Source organism: Macrotis lagotis, chromosome X (genome assembly GCF_037893015.1).
Source record: "Macrotis lagotis isolate mMagLag1 chromosome X, bilby.v1.9.chrom.fasta, whole genome shotgun sequence".
In the NCBI taxonomy this organism is placed as follows: Eukaryota; Metazoa; Chordata; class Mammalia; order Peramelemorphia; family Peramelidae; genus Macrotis; species Macrotis lagotis.
The window spans coordinates 306,386,476-306,412,616 of NC_133666.1; the positions used below are offsets into that span (position 1 = coordinate 306,386,476).

The following is a 26,141-nucleotide window of genomic DNA, read 5'->3' on the forward strand; positions in this document are numbered from 1 at the left end:
CCTCCCCTAGGTTTCTCTTTGTTTGTTTTGCAATATTATCAACTTCCCCACAATATTAGGCTTTCTGTGGATTAGCATTCACTTTTACTTATTGATTGGTGTTCCTCCTTTTAAAGTTATCCATGATGTTATTATTTAATGAATGCCGCCTCTCCAATGTGAATCATCATGAGTAATATGCAGCAGCCTACTTTTATCAGCCAAATACTTTCTGCTGCTTTTTAGGTCATCTGCACTTTAGAATCTAATATAGCATGGATTTAGAATATGATTAAGTACTTTTTCCCTTAGAACTGTGATTTCATCAACATAGTGAGCTCCCTCTACCAATGCAAATGATACCTTCTCACTAACGTGTCTTAGAAATTTACTTGGGACACTGAAAATTTAAGTTGATCTAACCAGGGTCATCTAAACTAGAATGTGACAGAAATGAGATTTTAACTCCTTTTGTTCTGACTCTAAGTGTAGCTCTCTGCCCTTAAGTAAATGAATGGGATAGCTCAAAATGGTGTGAGCTAAGAGATTCAATGGGAAACATTCTTTCTAATGAGAGGAATCAAGGAAAACTTAGAGGAGGAAGATGATGAGCTTACTCTCTAAGGATTAATTTGGAAGGCTTGGAAATAGTACATTCTCTTAACTGTAGAGTTGACATGATTCTGTCTGTGACTCTATCACTTGGACAGAATCTCATGAATTAAGTCACTTAACCTTGTGGTTGCCAGTTTCCTCAGAAATGGTTTTTAGATCTCTGTGGTTATTTATTCATTTTTTAAAATGAATTTTATTTTTATATCACAGCTATGTGAGATTGGATGAGGCTTCTCATTTAACAAAATAAAAATCAAACAAAATCAACTGATACAGTGCCCTTGTCTGACTTTCTGTACTTATTATAGTCCCCCATCTTTCTACCACTTACTCCTCTCCTCTCTTTGGTTGTTATGGTTACTTTGCAACTATAAAAGGGTCTTTTAATTTGTTACTGTAGTCATTGTTTAAATGACTAGATTTTTTCCTAACTGCTTAATTTACTGCATCAAGTCTCCCCTTGTTTCTCTGTATTTCTGAGGTATTTGTTTCACTAGTGTTATACTCATTGTTGAGGATTCTGATATATATATATGTATATATATATATATATATATATACATATATATATATATATGTATTAAGAAGGGAGCTTTTTACCACTGAGCAGGAGCAACATTGCCTGAAAATAGAGATAGAGATAGGGATAGAGATAGAGATAGAGATGATAGAGATAGAGATAGAGATAGATGTAGGTGTAGGTGTAGGTGTAGGTGTAGATATTCATATGGTAAGAAAGGAGCCTTTTTGCCACTGAGCAGTAGCAACATTGCCTGAAATTCTACATTTAATCATCTATCACATTGGGTTAAGGGCATTACTCTACTCTGGAATGGTATTTGGAATTACCCCATACTGAGTTTAAGATATCAGATAAGTAAGAGAGTCTTGAGTGCTACAGAGGAAAGCATTGAAATAAATGAGTGTGGAAAAGGGGAACACAGGAGAGGTCCTATAGTAGAATTGATGAGAAAATGAAAGAGCAGGTTTTGTAATTGAGAGAATAGGAAAAGTTGGAAGAATATTAGATTATGGTCAGAATCAAGTTCAAGCTCTTGGAAATGGTACATTTCCAAATGATGACATTCATTTGGTAGAGATAGAGATAAAGTTGTCAAGAGAACTAAATGAATAAATCCAAAATGGTGATTAATAGTTAAATGTCCACTTAGAAAACTTTATTGTAGTACCCAAGGGTTATAGCCTTTTTCTGTTTAACATTGACATTGAGGTTGAGTAATCAATGATGGAGACTGAATCTGAGATTTCATTGAATGTGGTCACTCCTACAAAGGCATTTTCTCTATAACTTATAATCTTAGAGATTTTTCTAGAAAACTGACAGGGCAAGGAAATTCCCCCTGAGGTCACACAGTCTTATTAAACTTATGAAAGGTATAACTTTGCTAGACAGAATAGCTAAACAATTAAATTACTTCATTATTTCATGCTAATGTTTGAATCCCAAGCCCTTGATACCATTATTGAAAATATCTATCAGAGGGGGCAGCTAGGTTGCGCAGTGGATAGAACACCAGCCCTGGAGTCAGGAGTACTTGAGTTCAAATGTGTTCTCAGACACTTAATAATTACCTAGCTGTGTGGCCTTGGGCAAGCCACTTAACTCCATTGCATTGCAAAACCTTAAAAAAAAAGAAATAAAATATCTATCAGAGAAGTGTTGTCATCATCAACATCAACATCATCACCACTATTATTTATGTAGTATAAGATTTACAGAGAGCTTTGCATAAATAATTTTATCTATAGTCTTTTTAATGTAAAATGTAGATATTATTCTCATTTTATAAAGGAAAAGCTAGGCTTTAAGAGGTAAAGTGGTTTGATAATGGTAACATAGTTAGAAGTGACCAAGGTTGGATTTGAACCTGACATTCAAGGTGATAGTTCAACCCTTATCTTCTTTACCATAAGTTGAGCACTCTTATAAGCTATGCCATGCTATCTCAGATGGAAAAAGGACTTTATTATGTTTATAAAATGCTTATAAAATTAAGTGTCAGATATGTTGCTGATGATGTCATATGAAAATGAGTTAAAATAACAAGATATATAAGCTGGATAAAAGACTTAATTGAGAATGGATAAACTTAGTAGAAGAATGCATGGTATTACAAAAAAAGAGATCAGACTTGCTTTGTTTGGCCTTATTTTAGTGGGTGGAAACTGCTTCCTTACATTGTTCCTCTTCATGGTATCCTCTGTGAAAGAAAGGCATTCTCAAGCCCAGCAATATAGAATGAGTAGAGAGGAAAGTCTGCCTCAGGTTTAGTTGTGCTGTAACAGGAAATAGTATCTTCTCCAAAATAGTCTATCTCCCAGCCTCTAAAATGACGGGGAGAAGGGAGTAATGAGACAAGTCAGGCACCACAACAGAGATACAGTGCTGCTAAACCAGAATGACATTTAGGGAGAGTACTGAGAAGGAGAATGAAGATAAGTGTAAAGTTGTGAATCATAAAAGGGGCATTTTTTCTAGAGAAGATGAGTATATTTAGGTTTGCTGTGGTGAGGAATAGGATTATTTCTTCATGAGAGACAAAGATAAAGGAAGGTGACAGTATCTGAAAGCATCTGGGTGATGTGAGATGAGGAGAAGGGAGAAATAAGGAACTCTTGTTGAGATATCTTTAATCTGTGTCAGAGGTGGTAGCTCCTCTGGTGAACTCGGAAGCTGTCAATATGTTCCATCATCTAGCTGAGGATAGCAGGTGCTAAAGAGATGCTCATTGAATTGAATTTAGTTGAATCTAGGATTGGATGATATATCCAATAGAATCTTTGAACAGTTTCAGACTTAAAATCAGATGCTCTGAGGCAGAGTAGAAGTACCCCCTGGGAAATATGACCTTAATATCATAGGAATTTGCCTAGTCATGGGTTCATAGAACTGGGAAGGACCTCAGAAGCCATCTTATTTGTTTTATGGTCAGTCTGTCTATCCAGAACTTCCTCTATATCACTTGCTCTTTGTTTCTCACATCTCTTGTTTATCTGGTTCTGGTAGTATTATACATAGGAAAAGGAAGTTCATGGGCCCTGATTTGGACTTGGTTGCCACTTGAGTTATCTAAAGTCATCAAAAATTAAAGAAGCAGAAAATAATATTAGTACAATGTAGGTTCCCAAGATGCATAGGATTTTTATGTATGAAAATATATAATTGAAGTAGAGGTGGCCTAGCCCTGGGGTGCTAAAGTTTGTATGGTGCTTAGTTCTTGATCACTGAACCAATTAAAACTTTGCAAATCAAACTGCAAGAACCAGATGTTTGGAGACATTTTTTTGTTTTCTATATTTTCACTGCTCAGCACAATAGAAGAAGCTTGATCTACGGCCAGAAATCCCCAGTTGAATTTCACTTTCAGCCCAGAGTAGTGAAGTATATTCAGACCAGCTGCCCCATTCTTCTGGCCCTTGGTTTCCTAGCTATAAAAAAGTAATACTGGAACTGTTTGATATCCACCCCCTTTCTGGCACATGGAGAAAACCTGTGGAGTGACTGAATCAGGATTTCTTTAGAGCCTGGAGAAGATATTTTCTATGATAAGGCTACAAAAATAACCATGGCTACAAAATAACCATCCCTTTTCTTAAGTCAATCAATAAGCATTTATTAAATATTTTCTATTACCAGGAACTGTTCTAGACATTAAGTTAACAAAGACACCTTATATTTTGTAGATGAAGCACTATAGGCTAACCCCAGGATTGTCAAACTCAAATAGAAGTTAGGCCTCATTCAGGAGTTCTGTGGGTTCTGAGTCTGGTACCTTTGCTTCAACCCTCATTTGACAAATAAGAAGAAAGGTCTAGAGAGGGTTTCCTTGCCCAAAATAACAAAGAGAGAAAAAGGCAGTCAGTCTTTAAACCCACACACAAGGATTCCAAATCCAAAACTCTGTGTACATACAGATAAAAGGTATTTTTGTTAATGAGCAAGTAGAAAACTTGAACAAGGAGTGGGTAGGGATCAGTAAAGGCTTCATGAATTAGAAAATACTTGAGTTGCTAATTAAAGGTAGCTATTCTGTAGGCAGCCCACTAACACAATGAATAGATGCTGGGCCTGGTGTCAAGGTGATTCGTCTTCCCAAGTTCAAATTCAACCTCAGATACTTACTGCATGACCCTGGGCAAGTCACTTAACCTTGTTTGCCTTAGTGTCCTCACCTATAAAACGAACTGGAGAAGGAAATGACAAACCATTCCAATATTTCTACTAAGAAAACCTAAAATGTAGTCACAAAAAGTTGGACAAGATTGAAAAATGACTGAAAATTTACTATAACATTCCTCCTTTTGCGTGCTATCTTCTCCATTAGATTGTAAGCTCCCTGAGGAGAGGAAAGCTGTCTTTCTTTTTCTTATTTGTATACCCAGTCCCTAGAACAGGGTTTATAATACAAATGTTTATCAAATTGAACTTTAAATCTAGAAGCTTATAAATACAAGACATTTTCATAGTTCATTTTTCCATTCCTGTGTCTTAAAAGTACTTTGCAGGATGAGAAAGAGAGGAGATGGGAGGGGAGGGAGAGTAGGAGAGAGACAGAGACAGAGACAAAGAAAGAGAATAAAATAAGATCTTATGGGGTAGAATTGGGTACCATGATTTATTTAGACAAAAATAAAAAGTCATTTACAGAGATGGGCAGGTGGCACAAAACAGTACATGGGGAAGGGAGGGAGTAATTACTTTTCATGTTGATTGATATGTCAAGAAAACAAGGGAGGAAGAGGATGGACAAGCTTGGTTTTACATTAGTAAAATGGGAAAGAAAGTGGTCTTGGATTTAGAGAGAGGCAAGAAATAACACAAGAGAAGGAAGCAAAAGGTGAGACAATCTCTCAACTCCCACCCTACCTGGCCCCCTGTGAGCTAGCCTCAGAGATAATGATGATCCATTAATTTTTTCTGATTCCTGCCACTTCACAAGTTTCTCTTTATCTCCACCATTCCTAGCCAGACTCAGATTGAACTTCTGTAGAGCAGAACTCATTTCTGGTCTTCTCCTTGTGCTTGTTCTGTGATTGAGTCTGCTAATATTAGATGACTATGTAAAATATAACTTAGCAAGAACACTGAATATTGCCATAAATGAATGAAAAATAAAATTTCTTAGAACTTAGAACTGGAAGAGACCTCAAAAGTCATCTAGTGTCCACATTTCTATTTCATAGATGAAGAAACTGAGGTCCAATCTAGTTAGATAACTTGCAAAAGTCACAAAAATATTAGCATAACTGGGACTTGAACTTAAGTCCCTTGACTTAAAATTCAGGGCTCATCCTACAATTCAGTTCAGTTCATCAAACATTTGTTAAGCACAGACTTTGTGCTAGATATAGTGCTTGGCACCAGGGAATGCAAACCACAGTAAAACAGGTCCCAACCTCAAGGAGCTTATATTCCAACAGGGGCTTATTTTTACCTAAACAAATATAAATGTGTTATGGACAAGCTGCTCTTTTTTTCCTTTTGCATTACACGTCTCTATTCTCCATTACCACATGTGCCTGAGAGTTTAATGGAGGCTATAAATATCTTTGTTACTCAAATATTAGGAGTAGTGTTCAACATGAGCAAAATGATGAAGTAGAGAAATTTGATTTTTGAAATCCTGCCATTTTTCTCTTACTTCTCCTCTTTTCCTCCAATAAATCCTTCACCAGATCCCAGTGTCAATATACTGGCTTCTGGCTTCACAGTTTTCCCTAGCAGAGCATCCCAATAAACCCAGAGGTTTCTTTGTGTTCAACCTTCCCCCCCTTTCTTTTTTATCCTCAAAAGCATTTGTCCTGTTTTCCAGAGGTTTCTTGTCCAGCAAAGGCTAAGGCCTAATTTTCTTTCCCTCAGATTATTATGTATAAGAAGCTAATAAATTACTATGTGCCATTGTCATATAATGTTTTAGAGAAAGATCATTTAGTCAGATGCCTTCAGTTTATGAAGGAAAAACACAGAAATGTTATAAGGTTAAATAAGTTGATAAAAATCATACAGACAGTAAAAGACAAGAGCAGAATTTGAATCTAAGTGCTCTGATATCAAATCCAGTACTCTTTCTGTTGCATATAACTGATATAGTGCTAGGTTAGTTATATTTTTATTGTAATAAGGATTTTCTAAGAACAGTGCCTTAAAACAGAACGTTAATTCAAATGGTAAAATTTCTGCCATATCAGGAGGCTATTTTAGTTCTTTTAGGACAGGTTGACCCAGATCACAGTATAAAGACTGGCCAGCCAGGAACATGTGAGCAGAAAAGCAAAATTTAAAGAAATGATAGCTGTGATTTCTAGACTAGCTTTTTTGAAATTTGTCTTACTCTTTCATAGTATGATTTTGATCTTGATCTCATCTTGATCTATTGGTGAACCAATTGAATGCTACATTCTCCTCTTCTCCTGAGATTTTTGCCCCCACAGCCTATCATCAGTCATGTCCTGGAGAGCTCATTTGGCCTTGGATTTCTCCTATCATCCACAGCCTTTGTTCTTGCTCACATACTATTGCATGAAACTACAGAAAAATCTGTTGACTGGGTTCTCTATAAAATTGTTATATAATCCTAACTGGATACTCACTATAAGGTTGTCAGTTGAAAGGATGGAGAGAGAAAAGATAAAAAGCTTTGGAAGAGCCCTTGCCTCATATTTCATTGATAAAATTGTGGCCATTGGCTAGTTTCCCCTCTTATCTCCTCCATGTCTCACATCACTCAGATGCCTTTGCAACTATCTCCTCCTGCCTCCCCTGTCACATAATGAGGTAGTCCCTTTACTTACCAAGGCAAACCCTTGGCATGTGATCCTATTCTATCTCATCTTCTCCAACAGATTGCCCACTCTTTCATTTCACTCCATTCTCTCCCTATGGATTGCTTCCTACCTACTGATGTACTCATGAGTCTCCTAGCCTAAAAAAAGGCAAAAAGGCCTCATTTGATCTGTTCATCTCTCCTAGCTATCATCTCATATTTCTCTTTTTCTCATTTGTGGTCAGATTCTTTGAGAAAGTCATCTACAATAGTTACCTCTACTTCCTCTCTTCTCATTCTTCTCTTAATTCTCTGGAGTCTAGTTTATGACCTCATCACTGTACTGAAACTATTCCCTCCAAAGTTAGCGAAATATAATGACTTTTTCTCAATCTATCCTTCTTAATCTCTTTGAAGTTTTTGACACTGTCAGTCACCCCCTTATCCTTGATAGTCTCTCTCTATTTTTGTGGCCTGTTTTACTCCTCTCTCCAGTTCCCCATCCTTTCAGTTTCTTTTCCTGGCTCTTCATTTAGATGATTCCCTTTAATTATGTTCCCCAAGACTCTGCCCTGGACCCTTTTGTCTTCTCCCTCTTACACTATTTTCTTTAGTGATCTCATCAACTCCCATGGATTCAATCACAATCTCTGTGCTCATAATTTCTAGACATATTTATTCAGCTCTGATCTCTCTTTTAATCTCCAGTCTCATCCTTCAACTGGTTATCGAACACCTTGAACTGAATATCCCATAGATATTATGAATTTATTTTTAAAAATATTTTTAATTTATTTAAGGCAATGGGATTAAATGACTTGCTCCAGGTCACACAGCTAGACAGTTATTAAGTGTCTGAGACAAGATTTGAAATAAGGTCCTCCTAACTCCAGGGTCAGTGCTCTATCCACTGCACCACCTAGCTGTCCCACATAGACATCTTTCTTTTTTTTTTAAGGTTTTTGCAAGGCAATGGGGTTAAGTGGCTTGCCCAAGTCCACACAGCTAGGTAATTATTAAATGTCTGAGGTCAGATTTGAACTCAGGTACTCCTGACTCCAGGACCAGTGCTCTATCTACTGCACCACCTAGCTGCCCCCCACATAGGCATCTTAAACTCAATAAACTCAAAACTCAAGTCATTATCTTTCCCTCCAAATGCCCTTCTTTTCCAAACCTTGCTATTGTTTTTTATGTTCAATTTCCCAATCACTCAAGCTCACAAATTAGGTATTGTCCTCATCTCCTCCATCTATATCTACATCCACTCCCTTCCTCTATATCCAGTCTGTTGCAAAGGTATTTCAATATTACCTTTGTAATTGCTTCCTCTCACATTGTAACCCTTTCTCTACTCTGACACTGTCATCACCCTGGTGCAAGCCCTCATCATCTCACATCTAGGCTATTGCAGTACCCTGCTGATGTATCTCTCTACCTCAAGTCTCTTCCTACTCTGTCCATCCTCCAATAAGCTGTCAAATTGTTCTGTCTAAAGTTCATATCTCTTCTATAAGACTTCTGATGGAAAATGCCATCCACATCCAGAGGGAAAAAACTATGGAGTATGAATGCAAATCAAAGCATACCATTTTCATTTTTGAAATTTGGGTTTTTTTGGGGGGTTGGCTTTATTCTTTATGCTCTTATTCTTCTTTCACAACATGACTAACATGGAAATAAATTTAATATGTTTGTACATGATTAACCTATATCAGGTTGCTTGCTGTCTTAGAAAGAGGAGAAAAGAAGAAAAAGAGGGAGAAAAATTTGGAACTCAATATTTTTACAAAAATGAGTATTGAAAACTATCTTTACATATAATTGAAAAAATATATTAATAAGTAAAAACAAAAATAAAGTTTATGTCACTCTTTGTCCCTCAGTCTGCATACTCCAATGACTCCCTGTCACCTCCAGGATTAAATATAAAAACCTTCATTTTGGTGTTCAAAACTTGTCATGACTGGTAATCAGATCATGTAATAGATTGAATACTGACCCTTGAGTAAGACTAACCAGAGTTCACATCAGCATTCAGATGCTGGACAAGTTATTTAACCTCTGTTTGCATCAGTTTTCTCAACAATTGGGGATAATAACAACACCTACCTTCCAGGGTTGTTATAAGGTCAAATAAGATCATATTTGTAAAGCACTCAGCACAATGCATGGCCCAAATTCTTGCTGATTGATTGTGTACACACCCCTCAGTAGTGGCTTGTGGCAGAGGCTTTACAGATCCTAGCCAGAGATCTCAGATCTTAAAATATTAGAGTGTGAAAAGGAGATCTCATAAGTCCAACTCTAATTTTTCAAATCAGGAAACCTAGGTCTAGTGAGATCAAATGACCTGCCAGGTTTGCTCAGGGAATAAGTCATAGCAGTAGGACTAATCTTGAATCTAAATTGAAGACTTTTTCCACTATACTTTCCCCTTTCTTCCCTCACCCCATCATTATCTGCTGGTGATTGAGCCAAAATTGCAAGATTAGGCTGCCTTTCTCCAACTCTCTCTCTCTTTGAAGATTGAGTGTGTCTCAGATTAAGATCTAGGGTATTGAAGTCAAGATATAGAAGCTTCCACAAACTGACTCTGTATTTCTTTTTAAAATTACACTCAGCTTCATCTTTGAACACTCCTAATAATCCCTGGTGTCGGATTTCTTAAAGATATAGGACTTGGCTCCTTCCTCCATTTCCTACCTCTTCATGCATAAAAGCATTTGTCATTTGCCCCACTTTTTGTTACTCCCTCATAAAATCTCAGCTGTTTTCTTCTCTCATGAAGAAGAGAAGTGTCCTTGAACTGAAGTGATGAATTTGAAAAGGGCTTCTACCTCCTGAGGGAAGGCAGAATTCTTCCAAGCTACCATATCATCTGCAATGGAAGGAGACAAGATCTTACTGTCAGTTCTCAATTTCCCATCATCAATCAGTTCCTTAAAGTCAGGAGACAATTGTGCACTCTGACCTGGATTGTTGGTCTCCTCTAAAATTATGTTATAATATATATGTTAAACTACATTTTGTAGTTTAAATGAAAGGAAAGTCAGTCTGGTTTAGTGAGAAATCTGAACAATGGACTATTTCCTGAAGAAATCCAAGTGCATTACTCTCAGCAAAGTGAGACTCAAGATTTATAATTGGCATATAATATAGGTGCCCATTTGATGTGCTTATCTAAGTCATATCTTCTTTTCTGTCTCCTTTATTTCCTGAACTAAACTCTACCAGATTAAAGCTCTTCCCAGATTATGACTTATTCAGAAGTCTTTAATGATCACCCTTATTAACTGAGTAGGTGCACTTTAGTTAGTGCTTCCTAATATGTTGCTGGGTAGGGCTGATTTGGACTCCCCCCCCAACTCAAACATATGATAAACTACTTGGGCACAGAGTCTGTGCCTTATTCCTCTTTTGTCTTTTTACATATTTCAGGACTGAATATATTGTGAATATTCAACAAATATTTGTTAAATTGAATTGGGTTGAGAAATGTATTCAATTGGGTGCTTTTCAATTTTTTGAAAAGTGGGATCTGAAGATAAGTATGATTGTAGTAATCTGTTCGCCATGATTGATTTCCTCATCAGACTTCATCTTCAGAGTTTAGTTTTACATATTGCTATCTGAATTAAAATTCAGAATTAATGAAGTACATGTGATTTAAGTAACTTGCACTTGGAAACTTGAATTGAATCTTTATTAAAATATGTTCAGCAGACTTCTCTGATGAGCACAAAGGGAGTATATGAGAATCTCCACACTGGAAAAGTCATTATAGTGTATTGAAACCCAAATTATATTAGTGGTTTCTAAAGTGCTCCTTGCAATGTAACAAGTTGAGAAGACATAAGTATCCATCCAGGGGAATTTTTTTTTTAAGACTCAAAATAAGGCAATTGGACTGGGGAAGGTGGTTGGGAGCAGAAGCATTGACTGAGTAAACAGAGCATTGCATTAGGAAGGACAATCTATTCCCTAGATCATAAAATTTTGTGGTGCAAATTTTTAAGTGAAGAGAGTATAGAAGAAACTGAATTTTTGGTTGTAAAATTTGGATTCAGATCCTAGCTCTACCATTTAATACCTCTATGGGCAATTGATTTAACCTCTCTAGACCTCACTGAGATGATAGCTAGGAGAGATGAACAGATCAAGTGAGGGATTTTTTTGCCTTTTCTTTTAGGATAGGAGACTCATGCGCATATCAGTAGGTAGGAAGCAACATATAGATAGGGAGAGAATAGAGAAAAGTGAAAGCGTTGGCAATCTGTTGGAGAAGATAAGATAGAATGGGGTTGGATTTGAGTACCTAACCTAATGGATAGGGTATTGGACTTGGAATTAGGAGGATGTGATTTCAAATCTTGACTCAGAATTAATAACTACATGATCTTGGACAACTCACATAAACTTTTAGTTTTCTCATCTATTTCTCCCTGCATCCTTGGCCATAGCCAATCATCTTCCCTTTTGTCTTGCCACTGGACTCAGATGGCTCTGGAGCAGATAGTGAGACTGATGACTGTACAGCTTTGCCTCACTTAAATCCAATTCACATGCAAGTCAAGACATTACTCCATGTCACTGACCTTCTTTGAGACCAAAGTACAAATGACAACAAAAACCACAGGAGGGGGTGATTCTTGAAGAATAGATAAAATATGGATAAAGGTATGTGTTCTTAAGTGAGGGGGATAACATGAATGAAACCAGGGAAACAGAAGTGAGCATGGAGCAAAGAAGTTGATATTTCTTATTCCAGTTCCTACAATCCACCTAATAGATTCAAAACTGCTTCTCTCCTGAATATCACAGCTCTTATGGGTACCCATGGAAGCCTAGCACACAGAAAACTCTAAAGTGATCCTTTTGGACTACAGCTTTTGACTATATACTTTCTATAGTTGAGTTAGACAATAGGACCTAAATCTTTATTGTGTTCCCATTGAGTCTGGTCATGCTGAGTGACTAATTAATCCTCTCTTCCCTAACAAAACTTTCTTTACTCTATGATTTTATAGGTTCCCAAAGGCACTGACCAGAATTGGTCTCAAAAATTGTATGACCGGCATTCCAGCAGTCAGCACTTCCAGAAACCCAGAATGTCCAATATGTCCTTCATTGTCCTCCATTTTGCAGATAAGGTGAGTGTTCTCTTTGAAGGCCTGGACACTAAGCAAAGTTCTGCCCTGTGGGCCTGTGAGCTGAGTTCTTTCTTTGAATTTGATTAGCTTGAACATCTCCCATGATGGTTCCTAGTTTATTTTCTTCCTAGTCCTAGACATCTGCCTTGCACTAGACTATTCCTGAAATGTAATCCAATATATAAGTACTTCTTTATAAGGTTGATACTGGGAGATAGGACTCAGACTTGCTTAAATGTTTCCGGAGGGCTTCTCTTACCTGTGAGGGATTTGTCTTTGTGTGTGTGTGTGTGTGTGTGTGTGTGTGTGTGTGTGTCTGTGTGTGTCTGTGTCTGTGTGTACACAGGCATACATATATGTGTATCTCTGTGTACAAAAACATATATAAGATAGGGATAGGAAACTTCCAAGTGAGAAAATTCCCCTCTATGAGTGAATGTTGAAACATTCTCTCTGAAAGCTAAAACAGACTTGAGGTTTGATAGATTTGCTCCTACAACCAGTATGTATCAAAGGCAAGATCAGAATCAAGGTCTTCCTGGCTTGGAGACTGATTCTTTGCTAATTCATGCAACTTCACATGCATACATACATACATACATACATGATTTCTTTTACTTCTTTGTCACAGAGGCATGTTTTGGCAAGAGGGCTAGAGATCTTTGCTAAAGTGGCATAATGAAGACATATATTCTTTCTTGGAAACTTTACCTTCAGAGGTTCATGGGCTATGTCCAGGTTCTATCAAACTGAATAGGTTTCAAAAATGTATCTAGCTATAATTTTTTTTTGTTTTTGTGGACAGTGATATGGTCCTAAAAAGTTAGGCAGAAATACCTTTTTGTGAATGAAGAGGAATTTAAGTAATTTAAAGTAATTCTATAAAAAGTCATTTTGTAAAATAAACAATTGTTCCCTAATCAATATTTTATGTAATTTCTAATTTTCACATTTCTTTTGAAATGACCTATAGTCATGGCTGCTTTAGCCCTCTCCATTAGGGTGCATGGGTAATGAATTTCCTAAGGGAAGACACAAGAAATATGGGATTTCTTCCTATGCTTTTTCTTTGTACCTACTAAAGAAAATGTTATAAAGATGACCTCAGATGACCTCTGATTTTTGGCTCTGTTATTTCCCAAACTAGTATACTTCTCACTATCTCATGCTGCCTCCTGTAGTAGCTTCTGAAAACTTTGCAGTTAAAACTCAGGTTAAAGTTCTGACTATTTTCTCCTTTTTCCTACTGCATTGGGCTATAGGTGGAGTACCACTCAGATGGGTTTCTGGAGAAAAATAGAGATACTGTGTATGAAGAACAAATCAACATCTTGAAGGCCAGCAAGGTAAAAAAGGACCAAGTTAATAGTTTCTATGGGTTAAGGGTTTGAGAAATAGCCAAAATCAAAATATCTATAACTAGAACTGGGACACTAATTGATAAAGAACTTACATGAGGTCTCACCCTGCAGTATATAGAAGAGAGGCTACCAGCTACAAACATTGTACTGACCTTCACCACATAATCTCCACTTCTAATTGCTAAAATGATGAAATATGTTGGGGCAGCATAAAGGGGTGGAAGAGTAGCCTTCCAGATAAATGGGTGGCTGTTAAAAAGGAGAGGGAGCAAGAGAATAGACAACCAGGGAGAAAGATGACAGCATGAGAAATTAGTGGAGAAGGAAAAGAGAATATCCAGTTTGTTTAGGGCTTATCCAAGCCCTGTCCCTTCTTCTGAATTCTGACAGAAGATAATTCTAGTCATTATCATTTTCTTTGTAGTATCAGAGTGTAGGAAAAACTGAAACTGATGCCCATGTAACAATTCTTTGTGTTTTCAAATTTTGTCCATGAAGCTCATTGGTTTATACTTTCCTCTGCATACAAATGGCAGGAAGCAATTATGCCCATTTTACAGGTAGAAAAAATAATTTACCAAGATATTTTCAGTTATGTCAATAAAGCTGAGTAATCTAAGTAAGAGCAGAACCCAAATCTTTCTATCACTGACTATTAACCTCCTGTGCTAGACCATGACTTGCCCCAGAAGTTCTGTGTTATTTTGCTGCCAACCTCAATTGTGCAACACCTCTTCTCCTTCCTTTACCCTTTGAAAGTTCAGGATATGATGGTCATAAATAAATGTCCAAGAAAGGCTATCATTGTTCTCACTCTTGATTATTAGATGGTCTCTTCTTGGTAATGCCATAAGTCTATACTTTCAAGTCAAGATCAATTTATTAAATACATGGAATCTTGTGTGCTTATCATTGTATTTGATGATGAGTAGAGATAAGAAAAGGAGAAGACAAAAAGTCTTTGTCCTCAAAAACTTACAAATTATATTATCTTCAATTTTTAAAAGATGTCATATATTTTATCATTTTTGTCCTCTCTAATGTTTCTTTCTTCCATTTGGATTTGATTCTTCTCTCACAGCGTGATCAATATGGTTAGCATGGTTATAAATGAAGAGCCTATTTCAGGTTGCTTTCTGTCTGGGGAGGCGAAAGGGAAGGAAGAGAGGGAGAAAAACATAAAACTCAAAACCTTGGGAAAAAATGATTGGTAAAAACTACCATTGCATATCGTGGGAAAAACAAATGAATGAAATATTTTTTTAAAAAACTTGCAAGCTTCGCAAGGAAAAAGCAATGAAAAATGTAACAAGTATCTCATATGTAATATCAACAATAAATAACTTAGGAATTAAGAATTTAGGCTAGAGCAAACAAGAAAGGTTTTTAGAAAAAAGGACTTGAGCTAAGCTATGAGGAACAAAAAATTAATTTTAATGATATCTTGTTATAAAAGTATTTTTCTCATTCTATAAATAAAAGTAATATTACATCAATTTCACATTTGAGAAACTGAAGTTATGAGAGACTATGCTTTGTCCAGAGTCACACAACTAAGGAACATACTTGATCCTCAGTCTTCCTGATAAGTGTTAGAGAAATGAAGAAGGTATTCTAGGTTAAGGAATGGAGCATAGAGGGTAGAAATAATAGCTTAAAAGTTAATGAGTATGTAAGAACAAGTATAATAAATTTAGAGGCCTGAGTGGGAAAGACATTAGCCTGACTAAAATGAATCATATCTCTTAGTGAAAAGGGGGAATAAAGTTTCAAAACTCTAGTGTATTATCTTATTCGGCCCTTTCCTTTTACTAATGAGGATCTGATATTCATACAGATGGAAACAGACTCCAATTTTTTACTTTCTTACTTCCCAAATCAATATGCTTCTCTCTATCTGATGCTGCTTCTTGTGGTAGATTATTTATCCTGTTTTAATAAATGAATGAATGAAACAATTAATTAATTAATTGTTTCTTAAGCACCTATTATGTGTCTGGTTTAGAAAAGAGGCAAAAGACAGTTCCTGTCCTCAATGGGAGTAATGGGAAAGTCAATATTAAGCAACTCTATACAACACAAGCTATATACAGAATAAATAGGAAATAATTAGCAAAAGGAAGACTAAGCTAAATTCAGTAAGCTGTGTAAGCTGAAGGTATCATAAGTGATTTTTCTCTACCATTATCCCATCAAAAATACTTATTTTATTATGTTCACCTCCTTCCCCTCCTGTCAGTGGTGAAATTTGTTTTCAGGAATATTCAGGACACTAGAGTCAAGAAGGGCTGAGTTAGATATGACCCTAGAATTTCAATGCCTCTGCTACCCGAAGTTCAGCTCTACTATATCCATCAAAGCTGACAGAACTTGAGAACAGGTCTATCAATAGACTTGGATAAACATCTCTTATACAAGGGTCAGTCCAAGTAAGTATAGGAATGCTCATCACCAAGTTGTCCTTGGAGTGGAGAATTTTTCACTCATGGCTACAACTAAGTTATACATTTAATAGGTGGAGGGAATACCCATACCAACAAAATTACTGGTTCTGAAAGTATCTGGGTTAAGTAAACAAAATACTGTGGGGGATATAAAGGAGTGTGATACTTGAAAGGAATGGTGAAGTTGGGCATGTTTCAGGCAAGAGCAATATTGTACAAAAGCATTAACCTTCCAAAGCTTTGTGACTAGACCAGTGTAGCTGAAGCATAGACTTCACTGAGTGAGTAAAGAGATTGGGAAAGATAATTTGGAGTTACATTGTGAACTCCTCAGGTAAGGGGCACAGACCTGGTCTTATGGCTAATGGGGATTGCTGAAGTTCTTGTATTCATGAAATTCTTCCATTCTCAATTCTTAACCTCTTCTTTGTATTATAGATATTGACCATAAGATGATCAATAGGGATCTATTGTTTAGCATGATTATAAAGGTAGAACTTTCTGTCAGGGGGAGAGGGGGAGGGAAGCAATAGAGGGAGAAAAATGTATGAAGCTAGTGGATCTTTCTCAGAATAAAGTTTTTAAATGTATAAAATAAAAATTTAAAAATTACAAAGGAAACCAATTTTAATAAAATATAGTTATCAAAATATTATAATAACAATTTTAAAGTCACCAAGTTAAAAACTCTGATTTTGAAGTATTCTGGCAGTGTGGTGTAGTTCAGTTTGCAGGAGATTGGAGTGCAAGGTAGGTAGGTAGAAGCAGAGTAAGTGCAAGGGAGCTATTGACGTTACTTTGGTTAGAGAAAACGGTGGGCTCTATTCTTTTTTTTTTTTTTTTTTTTTTTTTTTAGGTTTTTGCAAGGCAATGGGGTTAAGTGACTTGCAGGGACACAGTTAAGTAATTATTAAGTGTCTGAGGCTGGATTTTGGGCTCAGGTCCTCCTGACTCCGGGGCTGGTGCTCTATTCACTGCGCCATCTAGCTGCCTTCATAAAAAGAAGTACAGATTTCATATTTTCTCCTCTTACTAACAGAAAGAATATCTTCTCTTTGTTACTGGTTTAAATGGAGAAAATTCTTAAGATTCAAAAAAGGGAGAGAGAGACTTACAGAGAAGTGGTAAAAAACAGTTTTTAAAAAATTGATTGAATGAATGAATGGATAGATGAATTAGTTAGATAAGTTCAGAAAGGCACAGAACATAGAAAACAAGAAGGCAGGCTCCAGAGAAATCAGTCAGCTTCTTTGCAGGCTATAGGATACTAAATAAACAGTAGGAGACTATTACACTGGAGAAATGCCCAGTTAATTCCATTTGATATGGGGTATGGAAGGTGGAGAACCCCCTAAATACAGCAGGATTTAAAGCTAAATTGTCCCTGTTGATTGATGTGTTCCCTGGGATTGGGGATTCATTCAGGTAGTATCTGAAGTCAGTATTCTGTGAAACCCAGGTCTTCTTTGATTGACTCCTGGATATCAGAACATCAAGAATTTAGTTATAACTCATATAAGCTTTGCTTTGTGTGATTATGCTGAGCTGTTTTTTTCTCTAGCATCATTTCAGGGCCCCGGGGCGGGGGGACAGGCTCCAGGATCCTAGGTTTCAAGGATCTTATGCATAATAAGATTCTCTATAAAGAAAGAAAGCAGAGGAGAGAAAGGAGTGACCAGAAAAGTTAGGATCTTTTACAAATCACTGGGATGAGAGAGAAATAGGAGATTGTATTATGAATGACAGGAATTGCTTACACATCTCATTGTCCTATGTCACCTGCCTTCTTCACAAAGCAGTAAGGGATTGAAACATGTCAGTAATTATGATGGAAGCAGGGAATACTCTCAGAAAGTCCAGGCCCTAGAGTAGAGAGTAATTCAGCAACCTTAAGACTACCAGCATAGCTAAGCTAGTAATACTAGGAGCAGTGGGTGATAGGCTTTCCAAAGAAAGAAGAGAAAGAGGAGGAAAAACACTTCATTTTTTGAGATTACCTGCATTTCTCTCATGCTTAAATTGTACCTCTAAGAAGTATGGTGAAATAAAAAAATGTGACCATTGATTCAAAACTTGTTCACTTATGTCTGACTCTTTGTAAAGTATTTGGGGTTTTCTTGGCAAAGAAACTGGAGCAAACAGGGTTAAATGACTTGCTCAGGTCACACAGCTAGTAAATTCCCAAGGTCAGATTTATACTCATGAAGATGAGTCTTCTCAACTTCAGGTCCAGTGTTCACTTCATTGCAGTGCCCATGGCCTCTAGACTTAATTCCTCTGTTCAAATTCCTGTTCCAGTGCTTATTATATGTGTAATTAGATAATGGTATTTAATTTTTTTTTAGATTTTTCAAGGCAATGGGGTTAAGTGGCTTGCCCAAGGCCACATGGCTAGGTAATTATCTGAGGTCAGATTTGAACCCAGGTACTCCTAACTCCAAGGCCGGTGCTCTATTCAATGCGCCACCTAGCCGCCCTTGTATTTTAATTTTTTTAAAAATTTTGTATGATGGATATATTCTCACCAAAGTTAAAATAAGAAATTGAAACTAAGTCCTATGTCAGCCAAATTCTATATCCTTCCACCAGTAAAAAAAAAAAAAGTCAGGGGTGGCTAGGTGGTACAGTGGATAGAGCACCAGCCCTGGAGTCAGTAGTACCTGAGTTCAAATCCAGCCTCAGACACTTAACAATCACCTAACTGTGTGGCCTTGGACAAACCACTTAACCCCATTGCCTTGCCAAAAAAAATAAAAAATAAAAAAAGTTAGAACATTTTAATGTTTTGACTTCACTAAGCAGCTGAATATCTCTTTAACCCCACTCTTCAGTATACATATGATTTAATCACTGTGAGCACTGATTTCACTGATGCAGATTGCAACTCCTTTGTAATTTAATAGATGGTATTCAGGAATTTCCAAAACTGATAAATTCATCCCCCTGTCATGGCCAAGGGAGCAAACCAAGGAAAAGAATTTTTAAAAGGTTGGAATGTTCTTAGAGGAGAATGATAAATTAGTCATAAAAATAGAGTGGGGTTGTTAAACTGGTGAGTTGATGAAATTAAATGAGATTAGAAAGTTGAGTGGGAGTTGCCGAGAGGCATGTTTAGATTTCAAAATAAGGAGAACCCCTCTAAAAGGTAAAGTAGTTCAATTGCTTGGTAGGTGGTGCCTTGCTCTTCAAATAGAGGCTTTGTGATTCCTCAGTAGGGCTATATCAGAGAGAATTCCTGATCAGGTATAGATTGGAATAGAGATGGTCACTGAGGTTCCTTCCAACTCTTGAGGGTCTATCACATCTCATTTCATCTTATGTCATTATAATAATGGAACTAGTGTTTTCACAAATTCACCAAACTACACATGATTCTTATTCTTTCTGCTCAGTCTTCTTGTAGAACTCTTTGGCAATTCCTTTCAAAGCCAGGTCATTAGTCACTCAAGGAAATCAATCTCATTTTTTTTGTTTGCCAGTGTGTAGTAGAGTATTAGACCTGGGGTCAGCTACAGTCATCTTGATACATATCTGGCTCCTCTGGCTTACTTAAATACAATTAATGTGCTTATAGTGGTATCACCTCCCTGATGTCATGGTCTACTTCAAGAATGAGGGGCAAAGATGCAGCAGATAGAGTACCAGATCAGGAGGACCTGAGTTCAGATTCAGCCTCAGACACTTCATAATGACCTAACTGTGTGACCTTGGACGAGTCACTTAACCCCATTGCCTTGCAAAAATAAAAAAAAAGAATAAAGGGCAAAACTTCATGCAATAAGGACTCAGTAAAACTTAGAATTCTAGCTCCTGTCTTCCTTCCTGCCTATTCCTTTCTCCTAGGAACTTCAGGCTGCTCTGACAGTCTCTTACAGGTCACAGTAGGTGAAAGATACTACATCAGAAGGTTTCCTTTAGGATGGAATCGAAGACCTAGAACTCTTCAGCGCACACAGATCTGTACCTCCTTATGTGATAGAAAGGTTACCTTTTTTTTTTTAAGGAAGTATGGTACAGAGGAAAGAGCTCTGTCCCTGGAATCAGAGAACATAGGTTCAAATGCTGCTTCAGATACTTTTAGTACCTATGTAACCTTGAGTAAGTTTCCTGACACTCACTTTCTTCTCTGTAAAATGGAAGAATTGGGTAGATAGTCTCTGACATATCTTCTAGCTCTATGATCTTTTGATTAAACCTTTAGCACTTTCTGAAGGGATCAGAGAAATTGGCTGGCTGACAGCAATGCCAATGAATTGTTTATTCTCTGCCAGAAATTGCAGGAAACTAAGAAGAATAGGGCTAAGTAGAGGGGATTAGAATGCTAGGATTTTCAACTTAAACTTAAACCTTAGAAATCACCCAGTTCAACCTTCATTTTTATAATTGAGAAAACAGATCCAGAAAAGTTAATGACTTTGCTCAAGATCAAGCAGGTGTTAAGAAACAGTACCAGGATTTCCTCCACATTATTGGGGACCACTTCTTTAAACTGCTCAGCCCTACTTGCTCTCCTATGTGTGGACCAAAAGCATAGGGCAACTCCCATGAGTAATAGATTCTTAATGTTTTTGAAATCATATAGATATAAAAGTGTCTGTCCCTTTAGAATTTTTAAATAGCTCTCTTTTCTTTTAAATTCTTATTTTTCCATCTATGCTAATTCTGTTTTTTAAATGGAGAAACTGAGTCCCCACATGAGCTTTAAGATCACACATAATCAAACTGATAATACCTATTTGGTTGCTTTGTTTTTGCTTCTCCACGCATCTCTAGCTTCCCAACAATAATAAGTGATTCACTTTGCCTTAAAATAAGAGTTGGTTTATTGATGATATTTGTTAATTTTCATGGGTAGAGGGGATTTCCTCACCAGGCCTCCCCTCAATCTAGAGATGTCCTAGAAGTCGCTTTTTTGCTTCTATGTGGTGTGCTAAGAAATTCACAAATTATTGTGAATAATTCAATGCCATAAAATTGAATGACTGTCCTATTCTCATATAGGGTAGAAAAAAGACCTATTTGAGAAAGAATACCCATTAAGAGGTGAAATAGTGTGGGGCTAATTAGAGTGTAATTAGTATAGCTGGTTATATAGCACAAAAAGTTATAATGTAGCTAATTGCTTTTCTCAGGAACTGAGTAACTAAAAATAGTGGCTAAATAAAGAAATGCCCCGTGAAAACATGACTTTTTAAAAAATGTATATTTTTTGCTCCCAGGAACAACAAAGTTTAATGCCTTTAGGTTTATGTAGCCAGTTTCTATATGTTGATGAAACACTTGGGAATTGAGAGAGGAAAGTAGAGATGTTCTTCATAAAAGAGATATAAACACTCTTCCTGGTTCTGTAATTGCATTGTCTTATTTTATTATCATAGTCTCCTAATTTTGCCATCTGAACATAGCAATGATTTCAGTACTTCAAAACATATAGACAACTATGTGGTATAATAGAACACTGAATTTCAAATTAGGAAGACCTGAGTCCAAGTCCTACCATATAGATTTACTGTGTGATCCTGGTAAGTCTCTAAATTTTTATCTGATCCAATTTCCTAATTTGCAAAATGAGAATAATGGCACCTACCTTCTAGGGTTTTTGAAAGGATTAATTGAATTGACATTTTAAAAGTGCTTTGAAAACCTTCAAGTGCTGTATGGCTGTAATATTATATATTATCATTATCATTAAAAGATCAGTGATATCTTCAGTGTGAATATTCTCTTACTTAAATAATGGGTGAATCACTCACCCCTTAGAATAAATAGAAATTTATGTGGGGGGTGATAGTCAAAAATGCATCATCAGAGACACTCTAGGGAAAGAGGATTATTAACTATAGCATAGGTCTCAGAGAGGTCAAAAAGGATGACGACTATGCAAAGGTCACTGGATTTGGCCAGTAAGAGATCACTAGTAACTTTGGAGAGAGCAGTTAAGTGATAATATAGAAATTCAGATTATAAGGTATTGAAAAGAGTGAAAGTAATCTATGCAACAATCATAGACAAATTTTGCTAGGAATTTAGCTGTTAAAGAAAGATAGAATGGGGGTGGCTAGGTGGCACAGTGGATAGAGCACCTGCCCTGGAGTCAAGAGTACCTGAGTTCAAATATGGCCTCAGACACTTAATAATTACCTAGCTGTGTGGCCTTGGGCAAGCCACCTAACCCCATTGCTTTGCAAAAATCTAAAAAAAAAAAAAAAAAGAAAGAATGATATCTGGAAAGGATGGTTGAATCAAGTGAGGGGTTTGGTTCAGTTTTTTTGGGGGGAAGGATAAGGAGCTATTTCTGCCACTTACTGCCTCGGTGAACTTGGACAAAATCATTTAACTTCTCTTTATCCCATCTTCTTCTTCCAAAAGATGAGGAGTTTGTTGGATCAAATGATATCGACAGTGCCTGCCAGGGCTAAATCTTATGATTGTGAGATGTATGTTAAGTTACAATCTACACTTAGAAGGGAATGTCTGAATCCACAAGTCATGTGGAGGAGAAATTAGACTTTTTTTTGTTATTGTTAAATTATTTTTCAGTCATGTCTGACTTTTTATTACCCTATTTGGGTTTGGTTTTGTTTTTTTGACAAAGATACTGAAATGATTTGCCATTTTCTTCTTCAGCTCATTTTATAGATGAGGAAACTGAGACCAATAGGGTTAAGTGACCTGCCCAGGGTCACACAGCTAGTAAGTGTTTGAGACTGGATTTGAACTCATGTAGATGAGTCTTACTGACTCCAGATCGGAACTCTATCTACCGCACCACCCAGATTTCCAGTAGACTTTTTGTACTTAACCCCAGAGAACAAAATTAGAAATAACAGGTGAACATTGCAGAGAGGCATGAGGGCAAGAAACATTTCCTAATAATTTAAAAACTAGTGTAATGGGGCGACTAGGTGGCACAATAGATAGAGCACCAGTCCTGGAGTCAGGAGTACCTGAGTTCAAATGTGGCCTCAGACACTTAATAATTATCTAGCTGTGTGGCCTTGGGCAAGCCACTTAACCCTTTGCCTTGTAAAAACAAACAAACAAACAAAAGCAGAGGCCCTGAGTTTCCTCTTACTTTAAGCAGAAGATAAATGACCAGGTGTTGAGGCTGTTGAGGAAGGGTTCTTGTTCAGGCAAAGGTTGAACTCTGAGAATACTTTGAATTTGTGGTTCAAGCAAGTAAACTTATCAGAACTGTGACCTCATAAAAACATCTCTCATCTCTGAACCTATTCATAGTTTTCAAAGCAATCTACTCTGAACAACTTAGTGAAATAGTAACATAAACAACATTAGATAGCACATTTGAGCTGTGGAATATTCATTACTTCCAGGAAATCTTAGGAAAGACAGTTTATAAGACATTGAACCTGATAGAGCTGCTCTAGTCCAAAACTGACCATGAGAAGGGGATTTTGGTTCCTACTAGCCCCATTGTTCTTCCTTAGGACAAATTTGTCTAATGCAGAATCACCTTCAACTGAGGAATTTATTCAGATCTATCATTTATGTCCAAATGTCCATTTGGACTCATCTCAAGGGAACCAGAACCCTTAGAGAGCCTCAATAGCTCATCCACATTGGGAGCTCTAGGAAACCAGATATTATAATGGAATTCCTCCTTCTGTGTTCATTAGTATCTTGCCTAGAATTCCAGAATGCTCTTGGTGACTTGACCTGTTTCCAGTCACATTTCCTAGTGGGCCTTGAGAAAAGGCACAGTGACACAGACCTTTGGTGACCCTGCAGGATCTTGGCCTTGAGTTCATTAAAGAATTATCATGGGAGCATCTAGTTGATAAGGTAGATAGAGCACCAGTCTTGGAATCTGGAAGACCTGAGCCTCAGACACTTACTGGGGGACCCTATGATTAACCCTGATTATCTCAAATTAAAAAAAATGATTGTCATATGCCATTGTACCTCAATTTATGCCCTAAATATTCCATACACATCTAAATTTTATAAATCAAATTATATTTCACATACACTTGAAGAGCTTCCTATTCAAAACCCATTTAGACCTGAATGTGATGTCTCAGACCTGTAGACTCTGTTGGTGGAAGAGGGTGAAGCTGATAGAATTTCAGTTCTGTGGCCCAGTGGATAGAGTGCCAAGCCCAGATTCAGGAAGACTCATCTTCATTAGTTCAAATCCAACCTCAGACATTTAGTAGCTATGTGACTCTGAGCAAGTCATTTAACTCTGTTAGCTCTAGTTTCCTCATCTGTAAAAAGAATGGGAAAAGGAAATGGCAAACCACTCCAGTATCTTAGCCAAGAAAACCCTAAATGAAGTCATGAGAAGTGAGGCACAACTGAATTAACTGAGCAACAAAAGGAAAGGCAAACTGACCCAGATTGGGAGAAACCAAACAGCTTTCCTGTGCTAATCAGAATTGAAAACAGGCTGTGATCAAGGATGTACTTGTAGCCTGGGTGTGTGAGATAGAGAGCCAATCTCAATTTTTTATTAACAAAGAAATATGCAAAGCAAACAATCTCACAGGTTATTGAGTCCAACCTTACCCCAAACAAGAATCTTTGTTGCATAACCTCTATATAGTGATGCCTGTTGGATCCATCCAGGCCTGGGTTATTCTTGCCCAGGGCAGCAATGCCTATCTTTAAGAGCTTTTAGGGGTAATAATTTAAACTGGTAGCACACGTTATGTTAAAGTATGAAATCCATTTTATAAACAAAATCATTTATTCTGTTTCCCATTTTCAATAACAAAAGGAATTTTCTCCCTCTAAACTTTAAGTATAGGAAAATCTACCCAAATATTAGCTCTTCACTGGATAGAGAAGTAAAACCCTATATAAAACCATTATCATCAATGATTAGCCTTTTTTCTGATCTGGATAGTTGCAGGTTGTTGTTCTTTTTCTTTCCAAAGACCAGCATTATTAGTCTATTACATTTTTGTCTCTAGTGGATTTGTCCAGGGGGAAAATGTTTTTGCAACCATAGGCAAAAAAAAGAAAGAAAAAAATGAATATGCTTTCCTGTTTCCTTTTAAATTAAATTGTCCAAGGATACATTGTGGCATAACTGTCAGTATACCTTGCTTCAATTTGGTTCCACATTTCTATGTTCACAGATAGATGCTTTGTATACTAAATACAATATTGCATAGGTGTTGATTCCAAGGTAGCTTCTATATATACCTATAATTAGCTTTCCAAAGCTGTCAAATGATTTCTATAAAGTATTTTACTACTTATTTATTTTACATTTTTATGTCCTCTTATCCTCATCATCACCTGTGAATTTCAAAATTAATTGATATTCATACCTGTCATATTTAAAAGCAGGTGTCAAAAAAGTCTTTAGAAAATAATTATTCTCTTAGAAATGGTATCTAAGTATCTTTAGGCTTTAAGAAAGTAAGTTTTCTGGGAGGCCCAGGTGAAATTCCCTCATCTTATTAAATTCCCTTTTCAATAACATTAAGAAAAAGCAGAAAAAAATGTAAGCATGACTTAAAAGAGCTTGCAATTTTATGCCTCTTGGGAAAATTTTAATGTAGCATGTGCTCTGAGGAACCAGTCTCTCCTTACTTTAACAAAAACTAAAACTTTATTCTCAAAAGAATGAAGTTATGTAGAATTTCAGTCACTCTATAAGCATAGGATTATTGGAGGACTTTCTAGGACATCTGAAATCACATCCTGCAGGTGGCAACTTATTCTGCCTTATTTGTGAGACTGCTTCTTCCTGTAACTAAAGCAAACTTTATTAGTGTGGCAATTAAAAAGGTTCAAATAGACATAAATTTCTGGGTAACTTAATCATTTTAT

General features: G+C 36.7%; 1 protein-coding gene across 3 annotated transcripts in view; it reads left to right on the forward strand.

Annotated features, from left to right (window-relative positions):
- Positions 1-26,141, forward strand: part of MYO5B (myosin VB) — a 565,377-nt gene that overhangs the window by 376,621 nt on the left and 162,615 nt on the right. For all 3 annotated transcript variants that reach the window (XM_074208686.1, XM_074208684.1, XM_074208685.1), the window contains exons 13-14: positions 12,410-12,532; positions 13,795-13,878. In XM_074208686.1, the coding sequence (XP_074064787.1) occupies positions 12,410-12,532; positions 13,795-13,878 (207 nt within the window). The remainder of the gene's footprint in view (positions 1-12,409; positions 12,533-13,794; positions 13,879-26,141) is intronic.